This window comes from Notolabrus celidotus, chromosome 18 (genome assembly GCF_009762535.1).
Source record: "Notolabrus celidotus isolate fNotCel1 chromosome 18, fNotCel1.pri, whole genome shotgun sequence".
NCBI lineage: Eukaryota > Metazoa > Chordata > Actinopteri > Labriformes > Labridae > Notolabrus > Notolabrus celidotus.
The window spans coordinates 10,627,912-10,651,315 of NC_048289.1; the positions used below are offsets into that span (position 1 = coordinate 10,627,912).

Below are 23,404 nucleotides of genomic sequence, written 5' to 3' on the forward strand. Positions count from 1 at the left end.
TACATCAAGAATCCACTTGAGGCTGGCTGCAGAAACACCGGAAACCACATAGAAATTAATTCAAAAAAGACGATCTTTGCAGCATTAATTAACATGTTTACAGCCTGGTTCAAAAAACGGCTTGGCCCTATGAAGCTAATCTCTCTATTGGCACACACTATACGGGGGGTGAATTTTTTTCTAACGTGACGGTTCAGAAGATATTAAGATTGCCAGTTTTGCCCAAATAAGGACATGACTTATGTGACTCCCGGTCGGGAACACATAGCTATTGGCTAGGAGGGTCACACTACGTCACACTCTGCCTGGTTGAGTTCCGCATTTCCAATATGGTTGCTGCCGTTGATTTGCTTCAAAACAGCTCTCAGAAAGAGATGGGTGACGTCACGGATACTACGTCCATATTTTATAAAGTCTATGGTTTCAGCACACATTTACAGAAAGGTGGAGAAATCAGAACAGGTGCAGAATGGATTTTTTTCATTTTCGGGGGGTTTGTAGACATGCTAAGGAAACATATTTCAAGTAGAGAACCATTAAAAAGTAGATTTTGCATGTCCCCCTTTAACTTCCAGCTAAATTCTCTCCAGTTGGGGCTACTTAAACCTTTATGCCAAGATATCCAGGATTCCTTCCATCATCATCTGAGACCGTTCATAGTTTTAAAACATCAATTTGAAGGTTTGAAGCAGTTCGCGTCTTTGCTTGAACCCTCCTGCTCACTAGGGAGCGCTCTTTATCTTAAATACGTCTCTCATTCGTGTGCTCTCATTGGTTCTCAGTCACGTGGCCGGATGTGCAACTTCAAAACATTGAACAACAGAAGTGTGCAGCCCGTCAGTGGCTGTCTCAAGATGATTTCTGTTGCCTTAAGATAACATTTCTCGCCGATAGTGAGATATAAAGAGGTGTTTTTGCAGCAGTTGCTCTGTTTTTATTGTTGCTCCAACATGGCGGGTCCGCTGTTGGAGTTTGAGACGGAGATGTTTCTGAGTCTGTTCGGCTCTGACGGACTGCTGGTTGTGGCAGAGGGGATGGGGATAGACCGCATCCTGCTGCAGTTCATGCGGGTCTACTCAGAGCCTGGAAGCCTTGTTCTTCTGCTTAACACAACCACAGCTGAGCAGGTGAGGAGCACGAAGACAAACGCTACTTTGAAATATGTCGCGTGGTTTGCTGCAATGAGAAAGATAACTTGCTTGTTGCTCAGTGACGTCGAGCTTGGCAACTTGGGGTAACAAGGTGGTTAATGTTGACATTTTTGTTGCCTATTTATCTATTTATGTATTTATTTATTGCACATGTAAAATAACAAAAACAAAAACATTGCTGTTCAATAACACGAGCCAAGATATAACAGGTAAATTCAATAATACAACTAACCACTAACATGAATGTGTGCAGGAGGAGCCAAAAAAACCCCAACATGTTATGAGATGTACTGCACCCAACATGGCTTCCTTTTTCATAGACCTGTGTTTTTGTGTACATGCAGATGGTTGTTGCTTACTTCCTCTTATGTCACCGTTCACTGATTTGCCAGATCACAACTCTGCTCAGCACAAGACCAAATACACAACAGCCAGAAATCTTTGCATGTGTACTATTGATTAAATAAAGTATGCAGTGTTTTGAGGGTTGATGCAGTATCACAAAATATGATAACGGGCTTCCCAAGTTGGTCAATATTCTCTTACACCCCCTAGTCCTGTCAATAAGTCCATACATCTTATTCTAACTGAGATTTGATGGAGTTTTACAGTTACTTTTTGTCTGTAAATCTAGTTTGAATGCACTTTGAGCAGGCATAACAAACACCAACTTTCTTGTCCTCTCTTCTCAGGAGTATTTCACTGAGCAGTTGCGAGTGGAGGGTGTCACCCACCTGCCCAGGACAGTCACCAGTGATATCCAGAGCACAGAGCGCTACAATGTTTACACCCAGGGAGGAGTTCTGTTTGTCACCAGCAGGATCCTGGTGGTTGACTTTCTCACTGATCGCATCCCTGCTCATCTCATATCAGGTCAGACAGCAGCCTCAAGGCTAAAATAAGAAGCATTCTTCTTTTTTTATACGATGTGGTATTACTTTCACCAAAAATCCTCAGTTTCATTTAATTTGGAAATAACTTTTACATCTGTATCCTGAAATAATATGTCAGTTGACATAAAAACAAAATTAAATGGACATAAAGAGACAACCTTTCTCTAGTGTTTGAGTGCTGTTGTGTTATTCAGTACTTATGGCTTTAAATCAGGACTCCGGAGTACGACCAATTTGGTCGCACATGCAACCAAAATCTTTAAGAGTGCGACTAAAAAATGTTCTAGATCCCACTGGTGCACCTGACACTGCCCAGGTGAAAGCAAATTTCTTTCACAAGCCATCATCATCTCTCCTCTGATGTGACCAAACTCACATTCATGGTAGGAGCATATCGTGGTCTAAACCAATAAGAGACAGAGCTCGGGCGGGTCTTTGCCTCTGATTGGCTGTAGTCCTGTTCACTGCTTCAAGTTGTGTGTGTTCTAAAATTGTGAGAGACCTGAGGGCCAAAGCAGCCTTACTGAAACGGAAGAAGAACGCGGTGTGACTAGGGAAAATGAAGAGAGGTCGAAATATTGAATGTTTTTTCATTAAGAAAATAGACCCTACTGTTACAACCAGCCCTGCTCCTGTCATTCTATCCATCCCCACTCCTGACATTCCATCCAGCCAAGACACGGAGCCCTAGGTCCCTGGTAAAATGCCAAGCCCCAGTCCTTCGGCGATAACATCAGACTTGGAACCAGAGGAGACAACCGAATCTGAACTAGAGCCTGGTCCTGAGACTCAATTAAAAAGCCCAAATTGTATTCTTTCAGACAGGACTGGTTGAAGAATTTACCTGGCTGAGGTAAAACAAAAGTCGGAATGCAATGCACTGTGTTTACTGTCAGGAGTGCGATCAGAATATGGCAGGTAATAGAGCATTCGTAAGCGGGTCAACAACGTTTCGTATCGAAACTTTAAAAGAACACAACACGTCTAAAAAACGTAGTCAATGCCGTGAGTGTGTACAGAAAGTGACCCCTCTCCAAACTGCATTTCAGCATTTCAGTGGCGGAGCCAGGGGGTGGCCAGGGGTGACCAGGGCCACCCCTGAAAACGAAGTGGCCACCCTGAAATTTTTAAAGATGATTGGCTATTTGCCATGTCAGAGGCATTACTTATATTCAAATCAGCTATTCCGTTTCAGCAAGCTGCAGAGACAGTAGTTTCTGTGGATTTGAATATTGTTTTTGTTGATGCTTTGACTTTGGACAATCATCTTCATTTTGAGTCCTTAAAGAGTTCAGTTCAGCAGATTTAAATGTTGACACTCTGTTGGGTTACATTCTTAATGTTAACATTAGAAATCTATAAAAATGTAACATTTGTTACATTATTTTATAAAAAGAAGTTAAAGTAGACGTGATCATTGGAAGTAACCCTGCTAGGTTTGGGATAAGCACCTAATGTTTTCCACGCCTGGCCAACCCTTCAACAGTCAGTGCCCCAGTTTGGCCACCCAAGTCAAAACTGTGTGGCTCCGCCATTGGATCAGGTCCTCTAAGGAATCAGAAATGATAATCAAATTTAATGTTGCAAACAACATTTTTTTATACATAATTGTGCATTAAATAAAGAGCATTTCTCGACACCTTATTTTTGTTTAAAAATCATTCTCATTATATGAAAGTTATGGAGAGCGATAAAAAGGTGACTTTATGGTGTTAAAGGCGACACAATAAGAAATTGGGTGCACCTAAATATTGTGCTGGTGCACCTAAAAAGAAAGGCGCACCAGTGCAACCAATGCAAAAAGTTAGTCTGGAACCCTGCTTTAAATGTTCTAGTCTTTCAGTTTAATCTTAGTACTGCACACAGACTTACGTGCAAAAACTCTCTTTCTGCACCACCCGTCAGGCATCCTGGTGTATCGGGCTCATAAAATCATCGAGTCTTGCCAAGAAGCCTTCATCCTCCGCCTGTTCAGACAGAAGAACAAGACAGGCTTCATTAAAGCCTTCACTGACAAAGCTATATCCTTCTCCTCTGGCTTCTGCCAGGTGGAGCGTGTAATGAGGAACCTCTTTGTCAAGAAGCTCTACCTCTGGCCCAGGTATGATGGAACATTGTAGACTTTTCACCTCATACATTTAGTCAAATCTTCACAGAAAAGGCTCAAATATAACTAAAACATCTGTCTTTTACCCTTGATCTCCAAACCTGCTCTGTTCAACAGGTTTCAAGCTTCAGTAAACACAGTCCTGGAAAGGCACAAGCCAGAGGTAGTGGAGCTCCATGTGTCATTGACGCCAGCTATGAGAGCCATCCAGAGCTCCATCCTGGACATCATGAGCGCCTGCCTGAAGGAGCTGAAGCGCTACAACCCCACCCTTGAGGCCGAGGACCTTTCTCTGGAGAACACTCTTGGCAATGCCTTTGAAAAGGTCTGTCCCTGCGTTAATGTCACACATTCAGGTGCTTTGAGATGGAAGTTGATGTTGTATAGGATTTTTGTGTCTGCGACATATTTTTCACACATGCTTGCACAGACGTTGTGAAAATAAGGACCAGTAATCTTTTTTTTTTTTGCATTTTAATTCCACGTTTATGTTGTTTTTAAATGAGCTATGAGATTTGATATACTAAAATTGTTGCTACTATTCCTTTCTTTTGAAATGTCACCAGACATGTTTCATAAACTGCATGTCACTGATCTTCCTTACAGACCAAAATTAACCCAGCATTTTATTTCACGGTTGACCATGAACACTTATCAGAGTTTTTTAAACAGGTGACTTCCTCGGCCCAGTAAAAACCTCTTTTCTGATTCAGCTGTTTTTCTAGCTTGTCAGCTTTAAATTGGTGCAACACACTAGATGTACACTGGTATCTGTCAACATTGGTGCATCTTTAGTCAAAAATGTAGTATATTTGTAATAATAATATTTGTAGAAGTATTGAGGAATGAGAAAAATCTGGTCTTAAAAGTTTGTACAGCAACAAAATAAAATCCCTGCATAAAGCTAGCACGCTTTTGTTGTCATTACACTGTAATTGAGATGCTTTGTTGATTATTCATTTGTGATGTGTTTTTTAGTTAACACTGTTATGTTTGCATTACTTCCATCCAGGCCATCCGTCATTACCTGGACCCTTTGTGGCACCAGCTGGGAGCAAAGACCAAGGCCCTGGTCCAGGACCTGAAGGTGCTGAGAGTACTCCTGCTCTACCTCACCCAGTACGACTGTGTGACCTTCCTAAACCTGCTTGAGTCTCTGCGCTCCAGCCAAAAGAGCTTTGGATCCAATTCAGGTAAATGAAATATACCTCGCATCTGGAACGATTTCCTTGGCAGTGCTCGATGGGGGAAAAATGTTCTTCATCTCTTATAAAGAAAATATAAATCACCTCTGTCCACCTCTGTTTGACGGTATTTGTCTGTTGTTGTAATCACCAGGATGGCTGTTCCTTGACTCCAGTACCTCCATGTTTGTGAATGCCAGAGGGAGAGTATATCACTTCCCTGAGAGCAAGAAGAAACTCAAAGTGGGAGCAGAGGCAGTGAAGCAGAAGCCACTCTCAACCTTAGGTAACCATTGACCAGATCTCTGACAACCTGTTCTAGGATATCAGAAACATCCACTTGAACGAGCTCTCATGGCTCTCACGGCTCTCATAAGTGTATGTGTATGTGTATGTGTATGTGTATGTGTGTGTGCGCGCGCGCGCGCGTGTGTGCGTGTGTGTGTTTATTTCAGAGGTGAAGCGGGTGCTGGTACTGGAGAAGAGCCCAAAGTGGGCGGCTCTGACCGAGGTACTGCAGGAGATTGAGAGGGAGAACAAGAGCTCTCAACAGGAACCCGGTGAGAGCTCAGTTCTGTTAAAGCGTAATGAGGGTCCATCATGTCAACAGTTTATATCATCTCTATTTTACAGATGTGGAGTTTTATAATATGAACAAAAGTTCAGACACTCTACCTTTTATTTTCAAAAGACAACATGAACCCAGACTGAACACAGTATGCTTTGAGAGGGCCGCTGTATTCCCATTTACTGCTTCTTATTACTGCTGCATACATTACATCATACACGTTACTCTCACATAGTACCCTTGCTGTATACACTTAAGGCAAAATAGCCCTCTTTTATTTGGATGAAATCAGGAAATGGGCTTCCTGAATGTTGATATTTTGACACCAGGAAGAACAGGTGTAACTAATAACTTACAATTTCACTTAGCCTGACAAATTAATCATCATCTGGTTTATTCTCACCCATTATTTTTACAGAAAATGTAAAACCATAAGTAGGTAATATGATAACTGTCTGCAGGGTTCTATGTTGGAAAGCTCACTGATGTTTGGATAGAGACTCATCTGTTAAAAATTAAACGCATCAGGCTCTTTTAAAAAAAAAAATTGGGACAAACTGTTGATACACGTCCATTTATATGAAGTTAACACAGTTAGGGCCTGTGTCCACTAACAGCATTTTTTTAAAGTTATATTTTGGGGTATTTTCACTTTTATTAGATAGGACAGCTCAACAGAGACAGGAAATGTGGAGAATAGTGAGTAGGGGAAGACATGCAGCAAATGTTTGAGGCTAGAAGTCAAACCAGGGACAGCTGCAACAGGGACCTTAGCCTTTGCATATGGGGCACGCCTAACCACTAGACCAACAGCATTATTTGCACTGGTGGTGCTCATGACCTCAATTATGGAACCCTTCTCACCACCATTCATAGTTGTTAGGTTAGAAAAGATGTCCTGCAGCACTTCTGCTTCCATCAGCTGTGACTGCTAAGTCTGCTCTAGATTATTCTGTATGCTTAATATTTGTCTTTGAATGAAGGAAATTTACAAAGAAAATGTAAAAAAAATGGATTGAATTAATGTTGGCGGCAAATCTAGATCTGGACAGAGTACAGTGCTCCTTCACTGTTGTTGTCAAAGTTTATATCAGAAGTCCCGCCCCTTCTTGATTTTGATTGGAGGTTATGGAGAAGTGGCATTGATGAACGTGGCAAGTGTTGTTGAACTATTTTCAGCTAAGAGTGCAGTCACCAAAAACAGCCAATGCACTTCAGAGTTTTACACTTGAGACACTGTGTGCTAAAAAAAAAAAGGTTAAACTGCATGGTTTTGTATAGAACATAGGTGCTACCAGTGCAGCAAAACGTCAGTGGACACAGACACTGAGAGTTATTTTATTTCACTTAGTTCAGATAAACATTGGTGAATGATAAAGAGTTATCTTGAGCTTATCTGTCAGAGCTGTCTCGCCAAATATTTAGGAATCAAAGCATTTAGCTGTAACAGTGACTCAGCATGCTCCAACATCATTAGCCATTAGCCTGGAGCTAATGCATCTATAAAATACACAAAACTTAAAAGGAATACAGTCTCATAATTTATTTTAGAGGTTACACCTGTGTTTATTTAGTGTTTATATCCACTATCAGCACATAGCATTTTAGTCATGTGTGTTGACTATTAGTCAACTACAGGATGTAGACTCTTGCCTGACCCTGGTGTTTATGTGAATCTGTCTAACTGTCCAACATGTCCCCCTCAGGCCGTGTGCTGATCTGTGCTAGTGATGACAGGACCTGTGCCCAGCTGCAGCAGTACATCAGGTACGGCTCTGACTGGCTGCTAAACCGACTTTACACCCGCACGGTAGGCAAACAGGACTCCTCTGCTGCTGCTGCTCTCGCGCTTGACTCTCACAAAAAGGGTAAAGGCTGGACTCATAACGGTGGCAAAGGAAAGGAGCCTGCACAAAAGAAAAACACAAAGTCCACAAAGAGTAACAAGAGACCGTCCCTCACTCTGACCCAGATGGTGGGGGAAAAGGAGACTGATGAAGCTGCAGTCATGGGCAGCAGCAGAGAGGAGGATGAACTGATGGAGGAGGATGAAGAGGAGGAAGAACAGCTGAAGTTAGATTTGTCATCCGATGCATACTATGGTCTGGTCAAGGAGCCGCTGACTGTCATCCACCCACTGAAAGGCCTCACTGACCCCCACAGCCTGACGCGGGTGCTGCATGAGGTGGAGCCCAGCTTTGTGGTGCTGTACGATGTTGAACTCAGTTTTGTCCGCCAGCTGGAGGTGTACAAAGCTATCAGGCCTGGAAAGCCTCTCAGAGTGTACTTTCTTATCTATGGAGGCTCAACAGAGGAACAGAAATACCTGACGACGCTGTCGAAGGAAAAGAAAGCATTTGAACACCTCATTAGGTAAGTAACATTTCTTCATTTCTTTCTCCTTATGCACCTTTGGAGTACAGTCTGGATTAATAAGTGTTTTTTCTTTCTCTTGTCATTTTAAATCAGAGGTCCCTTGGTTTTGGTGACAAGATTTTAGATGTTACTAGAAGTTTCTGTTGATGTGATGCATTCTCATTAGCGCTTGTATGTATGTTCTCCTTCAGAGAGAAGGCCACCATGGTCATCCCAGAGGAGAGGGAGGGGAGAGAAGACACCAACCTGGACCTTGCTAGAAATTTAGCGCCTGCCAATGAAACTACAAACAGCCGCAAAGCAGGCATGTCCACTTAAGCCTATTTTTAAGAGCTAATTTATTCTCCTTGTCATTGATCATCATGAAAATGACTGAACACTGTTCTTTGTCTTACCCATTGACTGTATTTAAAGATGGGAGACACCCATTGTACAAAAGTGAAGGCCAAACACTGGGAGGAGCTCTGAATGTTTTGGCCTCACTTTTTGGGAGCTTTCGTGTCTTTCATGTATTTCTACAATCAATGTTACTACTATTGAATTAACCAAGTTGTGCTAAATAAATGATACATTTTTTGTCTTTCATGATTTCCTGTCCAATAACCAGGAGGCCAGGACCAGCCCAAAGAGCCCTCTAGAGTCATCGTGGACATGCGAGAGTTCCGCAGTGAGCTGCCCTCCCTCCTGCACCGACGAGGACTGGACATTGAGCCCGTCACTTTAGAAGTAGGCGACTACATCCTCACCCCAGAAACATGTGTCGAGCGCAAGAGTGTCAGTGACTTGATAGGCTCACTGCAGAGCGGTCGGCTCTACACCCAGTGTCTCTCCATGACCCGCTACTACAGGAAGCCAGTGCTGCTGATTGAGTTTGACCCAGCTAAACCCTTCTCTTTAATGGCTCGATCGGATTTCAGACACGAGATATCCTCAAATGATATATCCTCAAAACTCACTCTACTCACCTTGCATTTCCCCCGGCTACGTATCCTCTGGTGCCCCTCTCCGCATGCCACAGCTGACCTCTTCCTGGACTTGAAGCAGGGCCGCCTTGAACCTGACGCAGCAGCCGCTCAGGCAGTCACAGCTGAGTCAGACATGGTGGCTGAATCTGCAGAACTCTACAACCCCGGACCTTATGATTTCTTGTTGAAGATGCCTGGAGTCAACCCAAAAAACTACAGAGCTATTGTGAAAAATGCAGATAGCCTCGCAGATTTAGCCAAACTCAGCAAGGACAAGCTTGCAGAAATACTGGAGAATGCTAATAATGCTAAATTGCTGTACGAGTTTCTGCATAATGACGCTGATGTCCCTGCTCCTGTTCAAAAAGCCAAACAGAAATGAAAAAAAAAAAAGCAACTGAATTAGATACAGATTATTTTTGTCCAGGCACCAGGAAATGTATATCATATGAATGTACGTAATGAAATGAAATAATGAAGCTTTTTCTACAGTCTAGTCTTCTGTGTAAATGAAATCTTTGATATTTTTAAAATAGCTTTGCCAAAAAGATGTTTTTTTAACTGCATGCCTTGAATATGTTTAACTGTTTTGTATACAAATTGTTCAGAATAAAGGTTTAAAATGTACAGAAAAGTTTTCTTTTAAAACGTTACACAATACAGCACCTTCTTTAGTACATAGTTGTTGTTTTTTCTACTTTTGAATGCCAAGTGAATGGATGATGGTGCATCATGTAATTTTGAAATAACTTAAAAGACAAAATTGGCAGCAACATTTAATTAAATCGATGTCAAGACTGTCCAAGTCTTGACATAGATTTCAATATTGTGAAGGACTTCTACTTCATATGGGACACAACATACAAACAACAAAGCATGACACGAAATAGCAGACACTGTTAAAGAAAGTAGGAAATCATCATCAAATGGATTTGGTTTTAGTTATGTTTTCAGTTGTCCAGTGGGGCAAGACATTAAAGGTTTAAGTTCCTCTGTTTATCTCATTCAATTTATAGAATGTGGTTGAATGCATACCTTGTAAGTCCAGTATTAACCCCAGAGAGAAACCAGATCAGAGCTGGCCTGAAATCTGGTCTAATGGAAGGTCAGTGGATTTAGATTTCAAAAGAGAAATTATGCATGGGAGAAGCTTTTGATTGTGGCAGCAAAGGTGGGGTAAGACTGAGTCTCATAGAGTGGTCTAGACCTCCTATGTTTGGAAAGGCGTCTTGAGATAACGTTTGTTGTGATTTGGCGCTATACAAAGAATGATTGATTGATTTTTTTTTTTGTTGTATAACTATTTCTTCTTTTTTACTTGTATGTTTCTTTTTCTATTTTGCTTTTAAATGTTCGAAATACAGACATCAAATCAAATCATAGAGAAGAAAACAGGTGCATATGTAGTATAATTATGTGTGGTTGTTAATTACGTTTTAATAATGGAGATGTTCTGATGGTCCTTTTTTTTTTTAGATGCGTCCCAAAGAGAGGTTAAACAACAAGGGTGTACTCTCTTATAGATAACAGGTTCACTGTCTCTGTTATGTAACACTGGCAAGACACGTGTGAGGACAGAACTCCGATGTGGGTTCGCTGTACGAAAACAATGTTGTTTCAAAGAGAGTAGCGGGTTATTGTTCTGCTGATGCGTGGTGGAAACACCGGTCAGACTCATTGGTAGTTCACATGCTGCCCGGTGAAGAGGACGGCGGTCCCTGCCCCGCTCCACGCCCCCTCCACTGCTCCTGTCCGGCAGCGTCATTACGTCACTCTGCATCCGAAGATCAGTCGCAGCCATTTTACTCCGCGAAATAAACTTCAATCCCACAGCTAGACAGAAAAACAATACAGAAGATACCTCCGCTGACATTAATGGATGTTTCATTGTGAACCAGAGCACGGACGGGTTCCGGTTTCAAGTCTTTGCAGTGTGGTGAGTTCACGGTGCCGCTGCGGCGCTGTCTTGTTTTTAGCATGTTCGCCTGTGTTAGCTGAACCGAGCTAACTAGCGAAACTGAGAGGGAGGTTGTTGTTGAGGTGCGTCTGTGATATACAGAAAGAGGCAGCGGATCATGTGGCTTGGTAAGAATACACAACACAACATGGGCAACGATAACAGAAGAGATTTTTCCTATTCCACTAACAGAGCACCGGAGCGCGTCTTCGTCCTCAATGGTGGGGACTGACTGCAACTCACTCACCTGTCAGATTTAAAGTAACCAGCTAATGTTAGCTGATCCCACACCCACCCCGCCTCCACCACTGCGATAAAAGTACCGTGATGAAGCAGACACTTCCCCTGGAAAAAACACATATTCTTCCTGTTTAGACTGTACTGTTGTCATATGAATGTTTGTGAGTATAGTGTTATATAGTGTGGTGCACTTTATGCTTATTACTCTGGTGCCAGGATGGTCTCTGATTGTTGGGCTGTGTCATACTGTATCTCTGTGAGTTGGCTGCACTGTAACTCAAGTCACACTAAACACGCATGCTGTGTATTCCGCTGGGGCCCTTTGGCTTGCAGAGACTCGATGGTGTTATCTCGTAGCCCTCTAATCGATTGAAGCGAAGAAAGTGAGGTAGTGCTGCTGCAGCAAATCGAAACAGGTTACGGGTCCGTGTGAGTCATACAGGCTGGCAGGACATGGTCGGCCCCATCCAGTCAAAGGCCTGAGATCTCAGGACATCAAACAGTTGCAGGTCCCGAGAGTCAGAACTGAACTGGGCAAAAAGGCTTTTACATTTTCAGCCCTGTTTACCTGGAGTGATGTGCAGAAGAACTTGAAACTGACACATCTTGTAACTCTGGGAGAGTTCAACTGTATCATAAAAGACAGAGAAACAAGCTCAGCTGGATCTTGTGATTGCACTGTGAAATCATGTAACCATGCAAAACTGTGACCGTATTTTATTTGTGTTGTTTCGTGTGCTTGTTGTGTGTTGCAGCCTGTTTTGTGCTGGTGTCTTGGCCAGGTCACTCTTGAAAAAGAGGTTTTATATTGCAATGAGTCTTTTACCTGGTTAAATAAATAAAGAAGAAAAGAATAAAGTCACAAGAAGTGAAGTGTTAGCGGTATCAAAACCAAGCGGCAACCTCCAGTCTCAAAATATGAGTCCAATGCGGAAGTGCTAAAAACTGCAGTTCATCAAGGATCCACTTGAGGCTGGCTAGTATAGGAAACCACATACACATCAATTAAAAAAACCATCTTTACAGCAGAAATAAACACGTTAACAGCCTGGTACAAAAGACAAGTGTAGTCTGGATAGCTCATTTCTCGATAGGCACACACTGGGGGGTGAATTTTTTTCTAATGCAGCAATTTCAAAGATATTGAGATTATGAGTCTTCCAGTGAGAGGCACAGCTGCCTTGACTCACAGGTGGGAACACTGTTGGCTAGGAGGCTCAAAGCCCGCCTCTTTACGTCACAATCGCTCGACAGCAGGAATATGGCTCCCGTCAATGATTTGCCTCAAAACAGCGCTTCAAAAACAGACGGAGGACGTCACGGATACTACATCCATATTTTATACAGTCTATGGTTGTAACCTGTTTTGTGCTGCCGTCTTGGACAGGTCACTCTTGAAAAAGAGGTTTTAAATCTCAATGAGTCTTTTACCTGGTTAAATAAATAAAGATGTAAAGAAGAAAGTCTGTCACAAGAAGGGAAGTGTTAGCGGTATCAAACACTGAGGCATATGGTTGAAAGGGAAAGTCATTAACCCAAGGTTTAAAGCCTCCCAGTGCAGTATTGGCTTGCAGGGAGACTGTCTGCTAACATCACTTAGGTTTCCATGCTTCTGGCTGTGACGAATTGAATGAAAGTGTAACTGGATATGACATTAAAAGCAGCTGTGTTTGTGGTTGATTCTTTGGTTTTAGTTCACATGTAGGCTAAGGTACAAGGTAAATTAGACTCTACTTAGTAACAAGAGATATTAGGACAGACACGCTAGACTCATCTTATTACCAAGGAGGAGTACCACCCTGGGCCGTTAAATCCGGTTTTCATGTCTCTGAAGCTCCTTTATATAACCAGCCTACATTATGCTTCATTGCAGACGGCACTTTCTTAACTCCCCTGCTCTCTCGAATCAAGGCTGAGGAAGTTCAGGGAAGTGGCTGCTGTGATTGTCTTCTCTCTCACAACCCCATGGTATCGTGCTTCCAGGACCTGAGACCTTTTGTTTCGTAGTTTGTCTCTAGATCTTTTCAGCCTGGATTTCACAAAGGCAGCCAGGAAGGAAACGAGAGCACACACATGTGTCTGTGGGAACAAAGCAGAACAGAGTGACTCCAGTGAATGAGCCACAGCGATGACATCATTTCTGTCTTATCTCTGGATGAAACGAGACATTTTTGTTGGACGAGTCGTGCGCTATTTAAGGCCCAGAAAACTGCACACTCAAACTTTAGCGTGGCCCTGCCTGCATGGTTCTCATGCTCTGTGCTTGGGTGTGCTTGTTTTGGAAACGTATGGTACATTTGCAATACCTCTGATGTCATTACAGAGTATAGTGGTTACACAGCTAGGTGATATGAGCAGTAGTAGGGGTGGAACTTTATAAGATTTTATCAATGTCAATGCCATTGTCGATCCTGCTTATCAATCCAATTCCTTATCAATTCTCCTAACGATTTCTGAGTATTTTTTTTGAGGGGAAAGAAAGTAGTTCTACACAGTCTTCCACACCAAAAGCAACTATTTTGTTTTTTCCAAAATTATGTCTGCAAAAGACTGAACATGAACATATCCAAATTGAACATACTGAACAATAGGTTGACCTCATTCTCTGCCGTGTGAGTCCAGACGTGGCCCCTCGAGCCTGGATGCAAAGACTTGGAGAGGAAAAACGCTTTTCCTCTGGGGGGTCATCGCAGAGGTGTTTTACCCGTTCTCAGTGCCTCATTTTCGGCTGTGTGAGTCCGGACGTGGCCCCTCGAGCCTGAGGGAAAGCATCCCGACTCTGAAAGGGGAGAGGTAGGTGAGGGTTCGCCTCCCCGACGTGAACATGTTCACATGGAACCCTTCTCCACTTCGGCCTGACACAAACCCCAAGCTTCGAGGCCGAGTTGACAAATGCTACAGCATATTTGAGGTATTTGCACCTAGGAGTTCTGCGTCGCAGAGTGTGTGACGTAATGCAGAAGAATCAATAACATTTGAGGTGTACAATTCTGATGGAATTGATCAATTTGAACCGGTTCTAAGTCGGATCTGGTTTTCGATTCCCATCCCTATGCAGTAGCCATAATCCTGAAGTCATTATTGTTCAATGTGTAGCTTTTCAGCTATTTTTAAAGAAAAAACAGGCTTGACTGCTCCCCCCTGGCCTTTCTTCAGTTGTGCTTCATCATTGCTTCATCACAACATGCTCCTCTATTATACATAGTGCTATGTTTATGTCCTGTAACATTTGCCAGACCTCCTCGGCTGCTCATGGTTTATTAGCTCTCAGAGCATGGTGGCATTTTTCAGTTATCTAACTCTGTCAGTTGAGTGAGTGTGTGTATGTGCATGTGTTTGTAAGTACTCGTGGGTTCCTCATCACTGGAAGACTTCCCAGCCAGGCCTATTTGTAGTAAAGTTGACCCATGGCCTCTTCTTGTCAGTATGCAGAGACTTGGATGTGGTTGCCTCTCTGTGTTTGTTACTGTTATGGATACATCGCTCTGTGCTTGTTTTGATTAATGATTCTTTACGTGGCTTCAAGATAACCAACCCTACATTGTGAAAAACATGGTTGTGAAACACTGATGGGACTTTGAGTACGCTGTGACACATTTTGTTGTTCTCCCAGTCTACCTCAGCCAGGAGGATGTTTTTTGCAGAACGTCATTAATCTCTCTCACCTGCACTGCGCACGTCTAGCTCTTTATAAGGCTGTGAGAGAAAGAACAGCCTCAGGGGACAGACACACCCACAAACTGCCTTTGTACTGAAGAAATGCTGTCTGAAGTTATAACACAGTTAAACTGATTTTATAGCACGCTGTATTTTAAAACCATGAAACATGAAACCATATTTTGTTACAGTAGATCACATAATCTTTGCTTGATACAGCTTCGGTTGCTAACATTGCACCAAGCTCTACAAGAGGTGGATGAAAAGCTTCAAACCAGCTTTAAACGGAAGTGTGTTTGGTAATGATAATATCACTTTCTCCTGAGTTACATATCTAATTTAGACGTCTCTTAAAGAGGTTGTATTTTCAGCTCCTCCAGTGACACCACCGGGATCAAACCACTGCATTGTCAGCCAGATAATTGAGTGGTTTGTTTGAGTATCATGCAGGGCTTTTCTACTTTAAGCCCTCAGAGGCTCTGCAGTAACCATGAATCTCCAACCCCGACAGTGTATGACCGGTCTGCTAGCTGGACTTTCTGTCTGTCAGTGGCCCTTTGGCTGATCTCAAAACACTCTCCAAACTCTTCTCTTTTTCTGTTCACAGTTTTACAATTACTGCTTAAAAACAAACTTATGTTACCTCTGTCAGTCACTGGCTACGTGTACATGAGACTTTTAATTCCTCTTTAATTCAGACTTAAAATGAAATCCTCTTTAAAAAGATTAAAAAGGACCTTGTAAACTAATTCTGAATGAAAATGACCATTCCGAATTAAACTTAAAATCGAAGTAAGTGGCTGGTTTATTCTGATTTTAAATCCGAATTGAATAATTCCTCGATCATGTAAACGTTCATTCCGCTTTAAATTAATTCTGGTCGTTCTGCGCATGCTCGTTTCCTTGTCCTGTAGATTCGAACAAAAACGGTTTTGTTAAAGCACAAGGCCTTAAATACATCATACTAAAACCCATTCTTTTTCTGAACATCAGTCTTCCAGATTTTCAAGAAAAGGTTACCTGCATAATAATTTGGAACGCAGTGTATTTTTGCCCTCAAACCCGATGTGACGTTTTCAGGGATGGTGACTTTATCTGTTGAAAGGAGCCCATTAAGTTGGTTTGGGCATCTGATTAGGTTGCCTCCCTTTCAAGGTTTTTGCGGTGTGCCTAACTAGTAAGAGACCCCGGTGTAGACCCAGAGCTTGTTGAAGGGATTACATATCCCATATGGCCTGGGTACACCTCAGAATCCCCTAGAAAAGCTGGAAAATGTTGCTGGGGTGAGGGATATCTATTTCAACTTGCTAAGCCTGCTGCCACTGCAACTCCACCCTGGATAAGCAGAAAATAGATAGATGACCTTACAATCAGTCCAGAACCAAAAGACTGATTGCACCCTGATAAATGAAAAAAGAAGAAGCTCTAATGTGGAGTTTTAGGATGGTTCTGTGATAGCCTTTGTTTACATTTTTCCATTGCAGAGATTTAGAGTGATTGTTGTATTTGATGGTTAAAAAAACAGCAAGATGACGTTTTTAATCAGAAAACACTACTCATGCACAGGACAAGATCAGCGTGTTGAACCACCGCTTTATCCACAGGGGGCGCCAAAATCGACACGAACAAAAAGCTCCCTTACAGGACCTTCACATTCCAGAAGCTTGAGCCTGCAGATGATTGATATCTAGGAGTTCAGTGAATTGATTTGACTGAAGTTTAACTTTATTTTATTTCAATCACTTTATTAATAAATCCACTAATCATGGCAGCTGTACTTCAGATGAAAGATACATCTGTGGCTGACATTATTAATAATTATTTCTATTGTGACGACGTTCTTCTTTCACTTGTACACATTAAGCAAGAAAATCAACAATGTGCTGGCAGTGATGGTACGTTACCTTTTATTTAAATATCTCTCACGATGATTGGCATTAGCCTGGCCGAGCTTTAAATAGAATCAAACACACCCTCATCTTGGCAGGAGGATAATATCGTGCTGCTCTGACTGGTCAGTGACGTCGCAGAGAACCACCCTAATCTTTTTATAGCTAAGACCAGCCTTTGTTATTAAAACCTGCGTGGAAGAAATGTACATCCAAGAAACTCCCAGTCTATATATTACCCGCTGCTGTCAGTCTCGTCTTTAACTCTAGTGGTCTGTGAAAGTGTGTGTGGACACAGTACAGTCTGCTCACCCTTTGATGGAACACATGGTCCTTGTTGCCCTGTGCCGTTAACAGACCAGTCCAAGGCTGAGCGACACGCAGCGCCTGCCATCTGGATCTGCTCTTTGATTCTGCTGGGGCCGCGTCGATGTTTATCCCACAACGCCTCATCAGCCGTGACAGTCGTTTGTTCCTTCTTCTCCCACTCGTTTGTGCACCCAGCCGTCTTTTCTGCCTTTTATTTTGCCCCTGAACTCATAAACACACACATCATGTCGTGTTGCTTTTGCCATCACCCCCTGTTCTCTCTTCTTTTTCACTCTGACGTTTAATGTGAGTTTATTTTTTCTACTTCTGCGCCACAAACCTGTACGGCGACAGCATTCACCCCATACCTTTATCTTTGGGGCTGAAATAAAAGCTGATTTCAAAGGGTAAAAAAGGCACAGATTAAGGATAGGGTGCCCATTATTAGGGCCCGAGCACCGCAAGGTTGGCGAAGGCCCTATTGTAACCCTAAGACTTTTTCTTTCTTTCTATCTACCAAAATAAATTGCCTTTTTGGAGCTTTCAACATGCCCCAAAACTGACCAAACTTGGCACACTCATCAGGATTGGCGAAAATTTCGATATTCTGGTGGTCCCGTGCAAAAAGTCCCAAAATTGTCTCAATACCGCCCCCTTCCTTCCAACACGACACTTCCTCAACACGGTTCAACTTACATGCATGACATTTTTTCCCAGTATCTATCAGGCCAAGACCTACAAAAAATATTCCTAATGTCATGGTGAAACCCCAACAGGAAGTCAGCCATCTTTTTTTTTTTTTTTTTTGTTTTTCACCTGATTCGCAATGGTACGTATTTAAGAGATCTTGCCCTAGGCCTTTTCTCCGATCAAGTCCAAACCACGCACATTTTGTAGTAAATACATTGAAGATTCAAAGTTATCAGAAAAATTTAACGAAATCTGAAAAATTGGGGGCGTGGCAGACTGTCAAAGTTTGAGGTCATCAGGTAGGGGCGCATATCAGGCGGTGGTTGCAGGTGTGTGAGGGCCCGTTCATCGCCGCTTGCAGCTTTAATAATATTTTTACTCCACTTGACAAACTACATAATGACCATATATTGTATAAAACACGGGCATTGTTTTCATGACGCATCCATCGGTCTCATAGACCTTTCTGGAGTCCCTGAGCTCTATTGTCTCGTAGGTTCCTCTGAGTCGCTACCGTAGGTGGCCTGCTGCTATAGACGTTCCAGTGGCTACAACTACTACTATCCGTCTCCCCACTATCATATCTCTCACTCTTTTCATCTCTTCCATCCCTCTGTCCAACCCCAACTCGGCCGAGGCAGATATCTGTCTAACATGTGTCTGGTCCTGCTCGAGGTTTCTGCCTGTTAAAAATAGGTTTGTCCTTACCACTGTAACTTGCTAAATACTGCAGAGTGCTCTGCTCATGGTGGACTAAGATAAGATCATACTGGATCTTACCCTGTCTTGATGTCCGGTCTTTGTTAATAATATAACACTGAGTATGTTCTAGCCCTGCTCTGTTTGTAAAGCGTCTTGAGATAACTTTTGTTGTGATTTGGTACTATGTAAATAAAGGTTTATCAATTGATTGATTTTTGAACAGTGTTTAACCCAAACAATAGTGCTCGCCATATTGGAAACGCTGACTGAGCCCAACTTTAATCGACCTGTGTACAGACAAAGAGGTGGCAAACAGCTCCAACATGCCCACCTGTAAACTCAACTCACATTTAATTGTGCAAAATTTAGTATAAGTTTTGGTTTTGATCAAATCAAAACAGAAGTGGCTGTGAACATGTTTAGTTTTGCTGCAGAAACCTGGATTTTTTAATGGGATCCAATGGGGATGCTTGGCTTTTGCATTTTATGGTCTTCAAAAAGATTCTGTTGGTAAATATTTTAAAAGCTATACACTAATATCAACATATTTTAATAAGATCATTTTAACAAGGGAAATGACTGTGTTACTATTTAAAGGAAATCACAGTTGGAAATCTCTAAATTTGTAGGAAAGATATCAAAACCTTTATTAAGAAAAAATTCAGTTCAGTTTTTAACAGCTATTTTTAAGGTGTAGTCAGGGAGGATCCTATAGCGACAAAACTATCAAATATCAGACCATAATCTACTAATTAGCATTCAAATCCTCTCTGAGTCTTGTAGTTTGTTTACTAAGCACATATCCCAGAGAGAGACAAAAGCTTCTCAATGTGCTGCTTAATGGTTCTTATTCAGTGTCTCTCTCAGACTGCAGTGTGAGGCTTTATTAAAGATCCTCAGAGTTCTTTTTGTCTCTGCATGGAGAATCCACTTCCATTGTCATAGAGACTGCTGCAGGTTTTCCTAGCAACCGGTGGACATTCATTTTCCGGCCTTGATGCAGGCTCGAGGGTCGGCTAGTTTCATTCAGACATCTTTAAGTGGCACTTATCATCTGTTTTTTATGCTGCCCTTAATTTCACACAAATCTGTTTAAGAAACATCAGTGTTTGGTACAGCTGTGTTCGAGGTGTTTTTGTCACTGAATTTTAATTTGTTGGGTTATAAAGGCATTAATTTCTGTTTCAAATGTATTCCTTAAACCATGTTTGAAAATACTTATTCATATAGTTATTTTTAAAATGTAGCTTTCACTTCGTTTTGTTTTTAACATTTATATTGGAAAGTCCTGGACTGGTGCATTTGTGGTATTCATGTTTGCTTCTCTGTTTCCTCACAGGTCTGACTCCATGGCTTAAAGTGACCTTTGAGAGAACCCAGCCCCAACACCTCATTCCTCTTTCCTTTGCTGTCTTCTGCTACCACAGGTAGGCATGACTTAACTGTCTTAAACTTTGTTGTATAATTAATAGTTTTTTGTGAAAGTACAACCAAACCATTAAGCTGCATTTGAATAGCTATGGAAATAGTGATGGGCGTTATTTAAAATGATGTTATCTCCATAATATATTTCATATCAGTCGATATCAATAATTATCACGATAAATATCATATCCTTATTTCATATAAATTTAAAGTCAGATTTTTGGTCCAGAGTGAAAGTTGAAGAAACCAGACAGTTTGTTGGCTTGAATATGAATTTAGTTTTCTGATAAGCTTCTTGAATCCATCGTTTCTGACCATGCTAACAGGAAGCAGGTCTTTAGTGGAAGATGAGATCTGAAGTATTTACATTGATACGTTTAACAATACAAATAGTTCCAAGGGCAACTAAGAGTGCAATGGTAGTAAGCATGTGCTTTAGTGATGGGAAGTTCGGCTCTTTTCAGAGAGCCGGCTCTTTTAACTCGGCTCCCAAAGAAGAGCCGACTCTTTGGACTCCCGAACGGCTCTTAATTTAGGATCTTTTGTAGCCGTATATTTTACCTTAACTTTGAAAAAAATAATGGTTTGTGTGCTGAAAAGCCTTTTACGTAGTGTTTTTATGAGAAGACTTATATTTGACCAATTTTGTGCATTTATTTTGTTACAAACCATTCTTACTCTAACCGTAGGGTTATGATTGGGGTTGGGGTTAGGGTTGTGATTAGGGTTAGGGTTGTGATTAAGGTTAGGGTTAGGGTTAGGGTTGTGATTAGGGTTAGGGTTAGGGTTAGTGTTGTGATTAAGGTTAGGGTTAGGGTTGTGATTAAGGTTAGGGTTAGGGTTGTGATTAGGGTCAGGGTTAGGGTTGTGATTAGGGTCAGGGTTAGGGTTGTGATAAGGGTTAGGGTTGTGATTAGGGTTAGGGTTGTGATTAGGGTTAAGGTTAGGGTTGTGATTAGGGTAAGGTTTAGGTTTGTGATTAGGGTTGGGGTTGTGATTAGGGTTAGGGTTGTGGTTAGGGTTATGGTTAGGGTTGTGATTAGGGTTAGGGTCAGCGTTAGGGTTGTGGTTAGGGTTATGGTTAGGGTTGTGATTAAGGTTAGGGTTAGGGTTGTGATTAGGGTCAGGGTTAGGGTTGTGATTAGGGTCAGGGTTAGGGTTGTGATAAGGGTTAGGGTTGTGATTAGGGTTAGGGTTAGGGTTAGGGTTAGGGTTGTGATTAAGGTTAGGGTTAGGGTTGTGATTAAGGTTAGGGTTAGGGTTGTGATTAGGGTCAGGGTTAGGGTTGTGATTAGGGTCAGGGTTAGGGTTGTGATAAGGGTTAGGGTTGTGATTAGGGTTAGGGTTAGGGTTGTGATTAGGGTTAAGGTTAGGGTTGTGATTAGGGTAAGGTTTAGGGTTGTGATTAGGGTTGGGGTTGTGATTAGGGTTAGGGTTGTGGTTAGGGTTATGGTTAGGGTTGTGATTAGGGTTAGGGTCAGCGTTAGGGTTGTGGTTAGGGTTATGGTTAGGGTTGTGATTAGGGTTAGGGTTGTGATTAGGGTTATGATTAGGGTTAGGGTTGTCATTAGGGTTAGGGTTATGATTAGGGTTAGGGTTAGGCTTGTGATTAGGGTTAGGGTTGTGAATAGGTTTAGGGTCAGGGTTAGGGCTGTGGTTAGGGTTATGGTTAGGGTTGTGATTAGGGTTAGGGTTGTGATTAGGGTTAGGGTTGTGATTAGGGTTAGGGTTGTGATTAGGTTTAGAGTCAGGGTTAGGGTTGTGATTAGGGTTAGGGTTGTGATTAGGGTTAGAGTTAGGGTTGTGATTAGGGTTAGGGTTAGGGTTGTGATTAGGGTTAGGCTTGTGATTAGGGTTAGGGTTAAGGTTGTGATTAGGGTTAGGGTTAGGGTTGTGATTAGGGTTAGGGTTAGGGTTAGGGTTAGGCTTGTGATTAGGGTTAGGGTTAGGGTTGTGATTAGGGTTAGGGTTAGGATTATGGTTGCGGTTAGGGTTAGGGTTGTGATTAGGGTTAGGGTTAGGGTTGTGATTAGGGTTAGGGTTAGGGTTAGGCTTGTGATTAGGGTTAGGGTTAGGGTTTTGATTAGGGTTAGGGTTGTGATTAGGGTTAGGGTTAGCCTTGTGATTAGGGTTAGGGTTAGCCTTGTGATTAGGGTTAGGGTTGTGATTAGGGTTAGGGTTGTGATTAGGGTTAGGGTTAGGGTTAGGCTTGTGATTAGGGTTAGGGTTAGGGTTGTGATTAGGGTTAGGGTTAGGGTTAGGGTTAGGGTTGTGATTAGGGTTAGGGTTAGGGTTAGGGTTGTGATTAGGGTTAGGGTTAGGGTTGCGGTTAGGGTTAGGGTTGTGATTAGGGTTAGGGTTAGAACCAAAACTCAAGCAAACAGAACCAGAACCAACATCATGCAAACAGAACCAGAACCGAACCAGAACCGAACCGAACCAGAACCGAACCAGAACCGAACCAGAACCGAACCAGAACCGAACCAGAACCAGAAACGAATCAGAACCGAACCGGAACCGGACCGAACCAGAACCATACCTGAACCGGTCCAGAACCGGTCCAGAACCGTACCAGAACCGCACCAGACCCGAACCAGAACCAAACCAGAACCAAACCAGAACCAGAAACTAATCAGAACCGAACCGGAACCGAACCGAACCAGAACCATACCTGAACAAGAACAGAACCGTACCAGAACCGTACCAGAACCGAACCAGAACTGTACCAGAACTGTACCAGAACCAGAACCGAACCAGAACCGAACCAGAACCGAACCAGAATCGTACCAGAACAGAACCGTACCAGAACCAGAACCAAACTCAAGCAACCAGAACCAGAACCAAACTCAAGCAAACAGAACCAGAACCAAACTTGAGCAAACAGAACCAGGACCAACTCAAGTAAACAGAACCAGAACCAGAACCTAACTCAAGCAAACAGAACCAGAACCAAACTTGAGCAAACAGAACCAGAACCAAACTCAAGCAAACAGAACCAGAACCAAACTGGAGCAAACATTATTAATGTCCTCAGGTTGGCATTGAGAAAAATCAGATGCCTCTTCTTGGATGGTCTGATCCGGTTTCTCCTCTCAGTGAGAATTTGCCCGGTCTTTGAGAAGAACCCTAACCCTTACCCTCTCAGAAGGAACAGATGTAGCCAGGATACACAGTCTCCCCTCCGTCACCTGTATCCTATATCCTCACATCTGATTGGCCGCATGGCCGCCATGCTGACCAATCAAAACAAAGTTCTGCTGTGAGCAGAGCTGGGGCTGAGCACTTTGAGAG

The 23,404-nt window shown here is 42.4% G+C and overlaps 2 protein-coding genes across 2 annotated transcripts in view; both read left to right on the forward strand.

The window, feature by feature from the left end:
* Window positions 1-789: 789 nt before the first annotated feature.
* ercc4 (excision repair cross-complementation group 4) lies at window positions 790-9,671 on the forward strand. The gene is made up of 10 exons (XM_034708548.1): window positions 790-1,127; window positions 1,844-2,024; window positions 3,950-4,145; window positions 4,269-4,476; window positions 5,164-5,344; window positions 5,490-5,621; window positions 5,791-5,895; window positions 7,610-8,276; window positions 8,471-8,583; window positions 8,887-9,671. Exons 1-10 carry the CDS (start codon window positions 951-953, stop codon window positions 9,624-9,626), a joined length of 2,700 nt encoding a protein of 899 aa, XP_034564439.1. The 5' UTR covers window positions 790-950; the 3' UTR covers window positions 9,627-9,671.
* Window positions 9,672-11,012: 1,341 nt separating this feature from the next.
* mrtfba (myocardin related transcription factor Ba) overlaps window positions 11,013-23,404 on the forward strand; it is a 35,402-nt gene continuing 23,010 nt past the window's right edge. The window contains 2 exon segments of the mRNA XM_034708637.1: window positions 11,013-11,180; window positions 20,028-20,115. The gene's annotated coding sequence lies outside the window, so the exon portion shown is untranslated.